Genomic DNA, 13,607 nt, shown 5'->3' on the forward strand with positions numbered 1-13,607 from the left:
CGAGCGGGTGGCAGATCTAACTAAAAAGGCCTTGAGAGTAGTGACTGAACACAGAGAAAATATCCTGGGGAAGAAGAATAATCTTCCGAGGGGAGCAACTATTATGCGGATCCTCATTTTTTAGCTAGGAGAGCATTGTCTGGAGAAAAGAGTACTTCGGCTGAAGGGAGGACATCTATATTTTTTGGGTTAGTGAGAGACCTGCTAGTTCTGATATTCCATAACCTGAGGCAAAAGCCGTTAGAAATAAAGTCTTCTTAAGAAGAGTGATATAAGAGCAGGATTCATTGTCCGTGTCCGGCGCAAGTTTTGAGGACACCGTTCAGAGACCAGAGTCCTTTTGTGGTCGAACCGAAGGTCGAAGCCTAGCACATGTTTTTGGAATAGATGAGAAATAGGAATCAGCTAGGTTAATGTTAAACCCAACAAGGAAGATCTTCTTCAAAGCTGACTTGATGGTGGTTAAAGTGCTAACTGTTAGGCCTTTGCCAAATAGGAACCTCAAGAAAGAGATGGCTATATTCGGAGACATACGAGTATGGTCTGAACTCTTAGGGAATCTGCTAGTTGTTAACGGCCGAATCATATTGGCGAATTGTCGAGTCCCTTTTGTCTGATTCGATGAAGAGATCGTTTTCCGGTTCAATGTTCGCATCTCTACGAGCTGCAAACTTCCTGTAGACCACAAAGTTAGAGTTTTGGCTATCCTTGAGTAATCTTACACAGTGAGTTTTGATTACTTGGGTCAATTTGGGGAACGGGATCTGGAAGGGACGGAGTTTCAACTCGAGGAGGAGAGGAAACCAACTGTTCTTTGGCCAGTGAGGTGGTACTAAAGCCACTGCCCCCCGGATGGAGCGTAGTTTGTGTAAAAGTCTCATTAGAAGATTCACTGGGGGAAACAGGTAAATCTTCTTCTAATGGTTCCTGAGTATCCACCGGAATGAAATTATGTCTAGAGACCATTCTGACTCCAGTGGTTTCGTCCTGGCTAGTGAGTCCGCTCTCACATTCTGGACTCCCGCTAGGTGAGTTACTGACAGGAACCAGTTCTTTTCTGTTGCCCAGGCGAAGATAGTGACCAGGATCCGATTCAAGTTGGGTGACTTGGATCCTCCCCTGTTGACGCAGTGTACTACGTCTGTGCTGTCTGACACTACTCTGATGTGGATTGACCTCGGAGGAGAGTCTCTTCAGGGTCAAGAACACTGCCATGGCTTCGAGAACATTGATATGGGACTGTTTCATGGTGGGTGACCAAGAGCCCTGAAACATCTGATGTTCGAAGTAATCCCCCCATCCACTTAGAGGCGCGGCTGTATGGAATGTGACTTGTGGAGGTGGGAATTGTATAGGAACCGATTTGGAGAGGTTCTTCGGTTCGGACCATGGGCGTAGTCTCATTTTCAAGACAGAGGGGATCTTCGAGACCTTATCTCTTAAAGGTACTGTAGCTCTCTTTCTCCAAACTCGATTGATGTCTTTGAGTTTGGCTTTTAATAGGAGATCTTTACTGAAGTGAATTGGAAAAGGCCGATGATACTTTCTAAGGTTCTTCGGGACACCTGTTTGTGTTTGAGAAAATTCTTGATCTTGAAAGCTATTCCTCTTACCTTTTTGGAAGGGAGAGACAACGTGTGCTTTGAAAGGTCCCACTGAATGTCTAACCATTCTAAATGGCCTGATGGTTGCAGGCGAGAATTTTGGAGATTGACCCGAAATCACAGGTTGTCGAGAAATCAAAGTACTTCCTTCGTAGCTCTGTTGCCTTCTATGGCCGACCGGGCCCAAATGAGCCAACCATCCAGATAAGCAATGATCTGTATCTCTTGGTCCCCGAGTTGTTCTAACACTGTCTCTCCCAGTTTCGTGAATATCCTGGGATCAATGTTGAGGCCGAAGGGCATGTCTTGAACGCAAAGGCTTTCCTGCCTAGGCGGAAACCCAGATAAGAAGAGAAGTTTCGAGCTATAGGCACATGATAATAGTCGTCGGTAAGATCGACAGAAGTGGTGACGGCCCCACGGGGAAGTAAGGTCCGTACCTGAGATAGTCAACATCCGGAACTTGTCGCAGAGAATGTAAGAGTTTAGCTTTGACAAGTCCAGGTCCACTCTCAATGCCGACAAGCCTTTCTTCGGAATTGTGAACAGGTGGCCTTGGAACTTCAGTGATCGGTCCCGTTTGATTGCTTTCTTCTTGAGTAACTCTGAGGTTTACTCTTTCAGGATGGGAGTGGATTTCTGGGAGTAGGTCACTGGTGGAGGAGGAGGACCTTGTGGCCATTTCCACCTCAAACCTTTAGAGATTATGCTATGAGCCCACGGACCGAAGGTCCAATGGTCTCAAAAGTGGTTAAGTCTCCCCTACCGGGACCACCTCGTTGTGAGGGAGTGAATCTAGGTCCTTTCCTTCCCCGAGCCCCCTTTTTCCTAGGTCAGCCTCGATGGCGGAACTGTCTTCTACTTCTGTAGCTTCCTCTCTGGTGTCCACGAAAGGAACCTGAGGGTTCGGAGCTAGGGCTGTATGCAGGCGAGGACATCCAAACGGGGTTGGGCTGTGTACCTGGGGAATCAGTGAGGTAGACCACCTGATGAGGGGGATTCGGATGCATAGGCGTCGAATCAGAGGAAGACTGTGATGACGAGTGGGTAACTGACTATTGATGGCAGTGACCCCGGTTCGTTTTGTAGAGGGTAACTCTCTGCTTCTTCTTGAAGAAAGCTTGCTTTTGGTCTTCGACCTTCCTTTTGGCAGTGAGGCCCTGCCTCACCTGCAATTTTGGTTTGCTCTCGTATCATCTTGTAGAACCTTGTTCACCTCCTCCTGAGGGAAGAGGGTTTTACCCCATCAGGAGGAAGCTATCAGCCTGCTCGGTTCATTTCTGATAGAGGCCTCAGACAGAACGAATTTCCTACAACTAACCCGAGCAGACCACAAAGCGTCTAGGTCAAATTGGTAGGACAGAGATTGGTTCTTCGTGAATATCCGAAACAAAGTCTCAGTGGGATAAATCGAGGCTAGGGGCTCCCCGAGGTGGGGTCCGTCTCTTTAAGAGCCGGCATGGCCGAACCTTCTTTGTCAGCTTGAATAGTAAGACCTGTCAATTTATCCATAATAGGCAAGGTAATAACGGGAGCAGTTGTAGATATGGCGTAGGCCCCATTGTGTGGGGTGAGCTTGGAATTAGCGTACCCCCAGACAGACAACATCCTGGTCCAGACAAATTGGGCCTGCTCTTTAGGAAATATTACCGTTACCTTCGGTACCTTGTCTAACCTAACCAAGGCATGCTCTTTCAATCGAACGAATCCGTTGAATGGGAATTCTAGTCCCTGAGGGTAAATTCTAGGACCTCCAGAGGGCGGACGTCTATGCCATCCAGAGTTATGGTACCATCTATATATGGGACATGTAAGGCAAATTTCTATGTGTTGTTTTTATCGAAGGAGGTTACTTTGATGCGTCTGGGGCTGTAGGGGGAGACATCCGAGTTCCTGAACGGATCCGATTCGCCACCATATCTTTGAGCTCCGTCATAGCTCCTTGGCTTGCCCTAGAATGTGTTGTATCTGCTCTTTAACCCTACCCTTGACTTTTAGCAGTCATGGTTTTATGCAAGGTAATATGAACATCAGGATCCTTTGAGGGTCCTAGGTCGGTGACGCAGGTAATTGCAAAGCTGAAGGCTCAAAACTCATCACCACCTACCTGCCCGTCCATGGGGTCGATGTCCAACCCTAGAGAGGAAAAGTCCGAGGAGATAGGGTCCTCTAAATGGAGCATTCCTTCCAAACCTTGATACCCAAGGGCGGAGAGCCTCTCTTGCAGGCCGGAGAGATTCATCATCATCCTGAAAGAAGTGAGGGGATTAGTGATGAAGGAGAAGACCGTTCTCCTCAATAAGCAATGTATACATAAATCCAGAACAAATTAAATCATCGCCAAAGGGTACCAAAAAGAAACAAATTAGAACCAACTTACATCATTGGTCAGGAGTAGGGAGGACAGCTCGTAGCAGAGCGTGCATGACTCCGGGAAAAATACCATGTAGGCGGACCTTCTGTAAAAGAAAGGAGACATAAGTCTGGATGTTCCTTGAAACTCTGGTTAGTGATCCTATTCACAGGCTGGGATCAACCAAATATCTATAAATAATAATATATATGTGTATGTATATATTTGTACGTGTATATAATACATATGTCTATATTTATGCATATATTTAATTATAAATATGTATATATATGGATGAATATCCATACAACATCGTGTTCAAATAGAAATAAATTTCTACTCAGTACATGGGATCGAACGCTAGCCCCTTCTAATGAAAAGCCAGGTCGAAACCAACCATGCCATGAGAGGCTATTTACTGTTCCTTGAGACTCTGGTCAGTGAACAGATGAATCAATAGAAATAAATAACATTAACTATGTGTGACTAAAATGATTTTCAAAATTTTTAGCTAGAGCTACAAACTAATATACTAATATCCAGTAACCACGTAACATGTAACTATAAACCTCATCGGTAAAATAATGTTAACCCCGGTTCTGAACGTCTGAGTGATCTCTGTTGCCACCGGAGATCCGGTGACAAAGGTTCGTCATAGTGAAAACGTGAACATCAGAGGTAAGATAATATTAACCTCAATGCTGAACGTCTGTGTGATATCCGGTTAAGCCGGAGATTCGATGAAAAAGGACCGTAATAATGAAATTGTGATTATTCATGAAAAAGGGTTCGTACCCTGGTTCTGATCGTCTGATTGATCTCTGGTTGTACCAGAGATCCGGTGACAAGGGTCCGTCATCGTGAAATCGTGAACCTCAGTGGTAAGATAATATTAACCTCAATGCTGAACGTCTGTGTTATCTCCAATGAAGCCGGAGATTCGATGAAAAAAGGACCGTAATAATGTAATTGTGATTAATCATGACAAAGGTTAGTATGCAAAAGGCCTCAGCCGGAGTCTGAGTGCCGGATTTCACCGTTGCACTCCAAATATCTGACAAGTTCTCACCTAATGAGTATCCATTATAGCAGAGTATAACTCAAGGCGGAGCTACGGGTGTCGGCATAAAGCGATCCCAAAATAATGACTCATACACTAACGGAACCTATTAATAGTGCTAGCTATATTAACAGTAACCACATCAATAAAATGTGAATATCATCAACCCGGAGAAGAAGAGGAGGCAGAAATAACTCGTGATCGTATAAAACGGAAAACGGGAAATCCACCTCCCCTACTCGAGCTTAATAAAAAAAACAAGAGAAAGGGTAACGCGTAACTGTAGTAACAGAAAACGAGCACTCTACGCTCACGCTCTCATGGTTACATAATAAAGAACCAAAATCACACAATAATATGATGAGAATAATGATAAAAATTGTAATAACCAAGAACGAAGAATTACAACATCATAACAAATAAACATTAATATAGTCTAAAACAAGCACCTTCCTGAGGCGTGTACAAAACTATAACAAAGACTAGATCGATATTCTTCGTTGGTCCAAATTGGACTTGCTAGCAAATAATTACCATAGTAAAAACAAATAATAAATAATGATAATAAAATTGGTCATAAAACGTAAGTGATATAACCTAGATGACAGAGTACCAGATGGGCAATATTAACTTGAAAAACTACCGAAGCGAACAAAACCACAATGGCTGCCGATACCGAGGCAGGCCAACCGCTTCCCAAACTAAAATCCACATTACTGGAAAAAGAACAAATGCCCGGTACTGAAATACACTGTCAAAACAAACTATGGTACTTAACATTGGTAAAGGTGAAGTAGCAGCGTCAGTCATGTTGAATTAACGACAATCACTTGCGAAAACACCGATCAAAACAATTTACGACTTAGCGGGCAAGTCCAAAACAGAAGGATGACCTAGAAGGCGTTCGTGCGGGTGACGGTGGCGTGGTACAAGTGTGGTCTCTGGGGTCTTTGTTACGGCCCTTCCCTTTGATGAAGGAGTTATCTAATTGGAAGACAGCCTGTGAATAGTGGTTTTCACACGCCCCTGATGTATACACGACACTCACAAGGTGCTCGCGCGAGGGTAGTAACCTATGCATTCCATGCTTTTATTTTTCTCTGGTATATTTGGAAGATTTATATCAGAAAAGGTAGAAAGAAGGACTTTTCACCGGCCGTCTCAGGTCGACCCAGAAAAGCAAAAAACTCTATGTAGTTAATAGTTGAAATGCACCTGAAATTGAAAACAAAAGTATAAAAATGCTTTATTGAAGCACAATTACATTATTAAAAATCATTAATTTTTTTTAGAATGCGATAATATTAGGCACTATCCTTAGTCAGCTGACAAAATTCCATTTCTTAACAAAAAGCCCTCAATGCTATAAAACTTTACGTCAGAATTTAGAAAGCATTAATACTAGTCTAGTGAACTGCACTTATACTTTCGTTTTACAATTGCTTCATTAAATTAAACTTTGCTTTGCCTCTCTTTGTATCTATTACCTATATTTCAGGCTTTTTAACACTAGAGGTAGTAGGTTAGCCAAGGCACCAGCTCCCTGTCGAGATACTACCGCTAGAGTGTTATTGGGTCCTTTGACTGACCAGAGAGTACTACATTGTATCCTTCTCTCTCGTTACTGCTTATTTCATCTTTACTGACACCTACAAAGAATAGTTTGGCCTATTCTTTACATATTCTCCTCTTTCCCCGTACACGACAACACTCAAAACACCAAACAATTATTCTTTTCAAGAGGTTAACTACTGCACTGTTACTGTTTAGTGGCTACTTTCCACTTGGTAAGGGTAGAAGACTCTTGCTATGGTAAGCAGCTCTTCTAGGAGAAGGATACTCCAAAAACTAAACGATTGTCCTCTAGTCTTGGGTATTGCCATAGCCTCTGTACCATGGTCTTCCACTGTCTTGGGTTAGAGTTCTCTTCCTTAAGGGTACATCTGGCACACTATTCTATCTTATTCTTTTTTTTTTCTCTTACCCTTGTTTTATTGAAATGGTGTATTGGGCAGGCTTAATAGAAGGGCCATGAATGTCTAGTGGTTTATCAAGAGGTTGTCTTTTCCTTGTTGGATCCTTTTTCTTCTCAAAACCATTCTTACTGTCCTCCCTTCTGTTGAAGTGGCTATCCTGGAGGGTATTTAGCCTTGCATGGTGTATTGGCTCCTCGCTGTTGCCCAGTTTTTACGACTTTTTTCTATAGTCTATGGGTTTGATTAATCACTTTCTTTATATTTCTGTACATAATGTTTTTGTTATAATTCTTGTTAATCTACTTTTCAAGTATGATATCTCTTTCTTATTACCATTAATTCTTATGCTGTCTGAAGACATTAAGAAAAATCCAGGACCAGTAGTGTCATAGTCTCTGTACCATGGCCTTTCACTGTCTTGGGTTAGAGTTCTATTGCTTGAGGGTACACTCATGCACGCTACTCTATCTTGTTTCTCTTCCTCTCGCTATTTTCAAATTTTTAGTTTATATAAGAAAGATTTGTTTTGATATTCTGAAACTTCTCTTGTAGTTTTTCCTTATTTCCTTTCCTCATTGGGCTATTTTTCCTGTTGGAGCCCTTGGGCTTATAGCATCCTGTTTTTCCAACTGGGGTTGTAGCTTAGCAAGTACAGTAATACTTTAAGATACGAGCGTCCCAACATACGAGAAAATTGAGATACGAGGAGAGTTCCGAACAAATTTTTGTCCTGAGATACGAGGAAAAATTTGAGAAACAAGGTAGTTCCCTATGCGGTCGCCAGGTAACCACGTGTGCGAGAGGCTGCTCACCAGGACGGCATCGCTCGGTCTTTCCGGTCAGATCTCTATCGCGTAAAGTTATCTCCGAACATCGGCCGTAGTGTTTTTTTTTTTTAAAGTGATTTTTGCGTTGATCAGTGCAGAATCAATTGAATAAGCGATAGATCCAAAGCAAGCGAGTGCAAACAAGGGTAGTGAAAAGAAAAAGCGTAAGCTGACAATGGAGATGAAGCATGAAATAATCGAAAAAGTGAGCTGGCGCGCCAATATGAGAGAAGTACATCGACTATATGTATCATCCTCAAGCAGAAGGATGCTATAAAGAGCACCAAGCCTTTCAAAGGAGTAACCATCCTTTCCAAGGTGTGTAGTGATATTCACGACGAGATGGAGAGGCTTCTTTTAATCTGGATAAAGAAGAAACAGTTGACGGGAGATAGCGTGACCGAGACTATCATATGTGAAAAGGCCTGCAGAATCTATGATGACTTGAAAGGGAAGCAAGCAGCCGAGAAAGGGGAGACTTCGAAGCCAGCGGAAACCTTTAAAGCCAGTCGTGGCTGGCTGGATAATTTAAAAAACGGACTGGGATACACTCAGTTGTGAGGCATGGGGAAGCACCAAGTTCCGACTCGAAAACCGCAGCGGACTTCGTCACAACCTTTGCCTCAGTTATCGCCCGGCATGGCTCCAGCGCCTACTAAGTCTTCAACTATAATGAAATTGGCATTTTTTGGAAGAAAATGCCATGGAGGACTTTCATCACGGCAGAGAAGAGACTACAGGGCCATAAACCCATGAAGGTCCGGTTAACTCTAAACTTGTGTGACTATGCCAGCGGTGACTGTAAGGTCAAGCCACTGCTGGTGTACAACTCGGAAAACCCACATGCTTTCAAGAGCCAAAGGATCTTGAAAGAAAAACTGCAAGGGATGTGGCACACTAATGCTAAGGCTTGGGTTACCCGGCATTTCTTCACAGAATGGGTTAATATGTACTTTGGTCCGGCAGTCAAAATATATTTGGAGAAAAACCTGCCTTTGAAATGTCTCTTGTTCCTCGACAATGCCCCTGGTTACCCTCCTGGTCTCGAAGAGGACATTCTTGATGAATTTAGGTTCATCAAGGTCCTTTATCTCCCGCCCAACACCACGCCACTCCTCCAGCCCATGGACCAACAAGTTATTTCTAATTTCAAAAAACTGTACACGAAGCATTTATTCAAGAAATGCTTCGATGTCACAGACAGCACCAATCTCACCCTCCGGGAATTTGGAAGGAACATTTCAATATCATCCATTGGTTAAAAATCATTGACGATGCATCGCAGGGTGTCACAAGACAAACTCTTAATTCAGCGTGGAAAAAATTGTGGCCAGCTTCCGTCGCTGGAAGGAACTTTGAAGGGTTTGATACGACAGACCGTGATGACCCCGAACCTGTTTTGATGGATGAAATCGTGTCTCTTGGAAAGTCCATGGGGTTGGAGGTAGACGAGGCGGACGTGAACGACCTTGTCGAGGAGCATCAAGAAGAGCTCACGTCACAGAAATTGATCGAGCTCCAGGAGATGCAACATTTGTAGGTGTTGTAGGAGCTCAGTAGCAAGGTGGTGGTAGAAGGCTAGGGCTGCCTTTCTACGGCAGAAATCAAGGACAGGTTAGCAAAGTGGCAGTTTTCTAATATCATAGAAGAGGCACTGGGACAAGTTGGCGAGTGGTCGTGAGTTAGCCTATTGTGATGACACTTGCGTGCATCATTTTTGCAACATTTTGAATGGGAGACATAAGCAAACATCCCTAGATAGGTTCCTTTTAAAAAAGCCATCAAAAAGTGCAGGTGAAAGCGAGGCAAAAAGAGCCAAGCCAGAAGAAGAAAAGTAAAAAAATAAAATGTAGAATTAAGTTTAGTGTAACATAAGATTAACATTTCATTTTTAAGTGTGTACAGTAAGCTAATTTCATTTAAGTTAAATCTAAAGTTGCTAATTTCATTTAAGTTGAATTTAAAGTTAAGGTTATGTTACATAGTGTTACAAAAGTGATGCGTACAGAACCTGTTGCCGTCAAGTCTCTCTCCTTCCCGTCCTCTCTCTCCCTCTTCCTCCTCCACACACACCGCCGTTAGCCCCTACCATTTCTCTCGAAGGTAAGAACTCCATAATAATGTTACATTTCATTGAGCATCATAACTAGTTCATAGCTATTTTTTATTTTATTAGTGTAGGATGTTGATTACAACAATTAAAAACATGTTTTTTCCACTGTAATATACTTTTTTTAGGGTTTTTTCAGGGGGTGGGACCGGATTAATTTTTTCGTTATTTTATACGAGAAAAATTCATCTTAGATACGAGCAAATTGATATAAGAGCTCAGTCCTGGAATGGATTAAACTCTTATCTCAAGGTACTACTGTAGTAGTAGTAGTAGTAATAATAATTATAATGATAATCTGGAGATCAAATCACTGTGACTTCCTGAATTTTAATGTTATCTACCCTTAATATTTCTATGAACCTTTGCAATTTGCATTCACTTTCATCTCTTCAATTTTTCTTCAGGTGTTCTATGTTTTCAGCACAAATTAGTACAAGCCTTAAACATATATAATATAATTTTGCTGTTAACTAATGCAACACTTTTATCAGGGGATTGCCCATCCCTTTCAAAACATATAGTTATGAAAAATTTCAACAAGTAACTGTGAAAAGCATACATATATATATTGTAGAAAAAACTTTCTACTACATATCTGCCTTACTAAAAGTAGAGAGTATATTTATGAATAACATAAGGAACTTCACTTACCAGATCTTGTCTTACCTTACATAGGAAATGTAATACGGAGATAATTTGGATGCTTGGACAAAGATGAATCTAAACTACTATTGTACAATAATGTATGCTAGCTTTTTGACTCCCTACCTTTATCTTTACTCTCTATCATACCCATTATGCTATCTCCGCACTGATCTCTAGAAGACATTAGCGAAGAATTCTCCTGAAATCCCAAGGTATTCCCTTCACAAACTTTCTTTGCTGCTGTTATGCTTCTCTTTCTAAGTGAACCATGGTACCTTAAAAAAAGTTATAAAAAAAATCACACCAAACCATCAAAACACTACAATTTCTTTATTTAGACATAAAACATCTTAAAAAAAAAATTTCTCACTTTAAATATGGAACATTTCACAACTTTTAACAACAGGTATTCCAGGTTGTGAATTGATGAAATCAAGTACATTCTGCAAACACAAGATGTGTTGATAGGATAAAAGGAAAGCAAACAACAACTGATTTACCTCTCATTCATGGTCATTCTCGTCTACCAGTTTCAATCCTCGGAAACCAATCGCTCACTTCATTTCCTATCCTAAACGCATGCTTTACTACCTTTGTAGAAACTTTTCACTGCTTGCAACAACCTTCCACCAACTCAATATAACCTCATCACATTCCACATTGCTTCCCTATCAACTATCGTACGCTCTCTCCAGATCCATAAATGCAACATACACCACCTTACCTTTTGCTGAATATTTTTTGCATATCTGCCTAACTGTAAAAATCTGATTCATACAACCCCTACCTCTTCTAAAACCACCCTGTACTTTAAGATTGCATTCTCTGTTTTATCCTTAATCCTATTAATCAGTACTCCACCATACACTTTTCCAACTACAATCTACAAACTAATACCCATTGAATTACAACTCATGCACATCTCCCTTACCCTTATATAGTGGTACAATACACTCACAAACCCAATCTACTGGTACCATTGACAACACAAAACACATATTAAACAATTTCACCAACCATTCAAGTACAGTCACATCCCCTTCCTTCAACATCTCAACTCTCACACCATCCATACCAGATGCTTTTCCTACTCTCGTTTCATATAGTGCTCTCCTCACTTCCTCTCTTGTAATCTCTCTCTCGTTCTCATCTACCATCACCGGCACCTCAACACCTGCAACAGCAATTATATCTGCCTCCCTATTATCCTCAACATTCAGTAAACTTAAAGGCCAGCTCGTTTTGAGAAATAAGCTCCGTGGCCTGAGGTCTGCACTGAGTGTTTTTTTAGTTATGTGTATATATTTGTTGTTTTAAAAGATCAGAAAATCGAACAGGCTAAGCATTTATCTCCCATTAAGACTCATATTACTGTAATCATTTTAAGCTCTTAAAATGATATTTTCAATTTGAAATAAATTTTTGAATATACTTACCCGGTGAATATATATATAGCTTACGTCTCCGACGGTTGACAGATTCCAAAAACTCGCGAGCGATCGCCATGATGGTTGCTAGGTGTGACCACCAGCGCCGACGATCGGCCAGATACCGCATATATTTCTCCAGGAATTCAGTTCTTCTCAGTCCGTAGGGTCTCTATCGGGGAGGAAGGGGGGCCTTTAATTATATATATTCACCGGGTAAGTATATTCAAATATTTATTCTAAATTGAAAATATCATTTTCAAATATTAAACTTAGCCGGTGAATATATATATTAGGCCAGTCATTCTACGTCATTTTTGGGTCGAACCCACCACAAATTGCAATAGTAATGAAACATGCATTTTTCAATGTCAAATTTAGTGGAGAATGACATACTAAAAATCAAGGAAAATAGAAGCATCAGAACATTTCCAAATTTTGCAATCATTAAGAGAAGGTTTGAAGAAAAAAATCTGCATAAAATTTTCAGTGTATATTCTAGAGTCTAGACAAACAACTGTATACATGTTACATTACGACACCGGCATTCACCTTAGCTAAATTAAGATGACCATGACCAAGGATCAAGAGTTGAATGAACTGAGAGTCAAGTCTAATCATGTTGCCAAGACATCTCCATGTACCAGACCACACTGACAAATGTTTATTCATCTTCAGGACCAGCAAGAGTGCATTCTTCTTCTGGATCACTTTCTGGTTCTGGCAAGGTCACATTAGAACAGTGAAGTCCTTTGCATTCACTGCAGGCGGAAGAGCATTCCAGGTTGTACTTGCGACAGCTGCATCGTCGGGTGCTGCAGTCTGTATTATTATTATTATTATTATCCAAGCTACAACCCTAATTGGAAAAGCAAGATGCTATAAGCCCAGGGGCTCCAATAGGGAAAAATAGCCCAGTGAGGAAAGGAAATAAGGAAATAAATAACTGAAGAGAACAAATTAACAATAAATCATTCTAAAAAAAGTAACAACGTCATAACAGATATGTCATATATAAACTATTAACAACGTCAAAAACAAATATGTCATATATAAACTATAAAAAGACTCATGTCCGCCTGGTCAACAAAAAAGCATTTGCTCCAACTTTGAACTTTTGAAGTTCTACTGATTCAACGACCCGATTAGGAAGATCATTCCACAACTTGGTAACAGCTGGAATAAAACTTCTAGAGTACTGCGTAGTATTGAGCCTCATGACGGAGAAGGCCTGGCTATTAGAATTAACTGCCTGCCTAGTATTACGAACAGGATAGAATTGTCCAGGGAGATCTGAATGTAAAGGATGGTCAGAGTTATGAAAAATCTTATGCAACATGCATAATGAACTAATTGAACGACGGTGCCAGATATTAACATCTAGATCAGGAATAAGAAATTTAATAGACCGTAAGTTTCTGTCCAACAAATTAAGATGAGAATCAGCAGCTGAAGACCAGACAGGAGAACAATACTCAAAACAAGGTAGAATAAAAGAATTAAAACACTTCTTCAGAATAGATTGATCACCGAATACCTTAAAAGACTTTCTCAATAAGCCAATTTTTTGCGCAATTGAAGAAGACACAGACCTTATATGTT

General features: G+C 41.0%; 1 protein-coding gene across 2 annotated transcripts in view; it reads right to left on the reverse strand.

The window, feature by feature from the left end:
* The window catches only part of LOC137646055 (myb-like protein X), a 318,901-nt gene that overhangs the window by 21,676 nt on the left and 283,618 nt on the right, over positions 1 to 13,607 (reverse strand). For both annotated transcript variants that reach the window (XM_068379209.1, XM_068379210.1), the window contains exon 12: positions 10,702 to 10,853. In XM_068379209.1, coding sequence (XP_068235310.1) covers positions 10,702 to 10,853 — 152 coding nt within the window. The remainder of the gene's footprint in view (positions 1 to 10,701; positions 10,854 to 13,607) is intronic.

The sequence above is a fragment of the Palaemon carinicauda genome, chromosome 8 (assembly GCF_036898095.1).
Source record: "Palaemon carinicauda isolate YSFRI2023 chromosome 8, ASM3689809v2, whole genome shotgun sequence".
Lineage (NCBI taxonomy): Eukaryota > Metazoa > Arthropoda > Malacostraca > Decapoda > Palaemonidae > Palaemon > Palaemon carinicauda.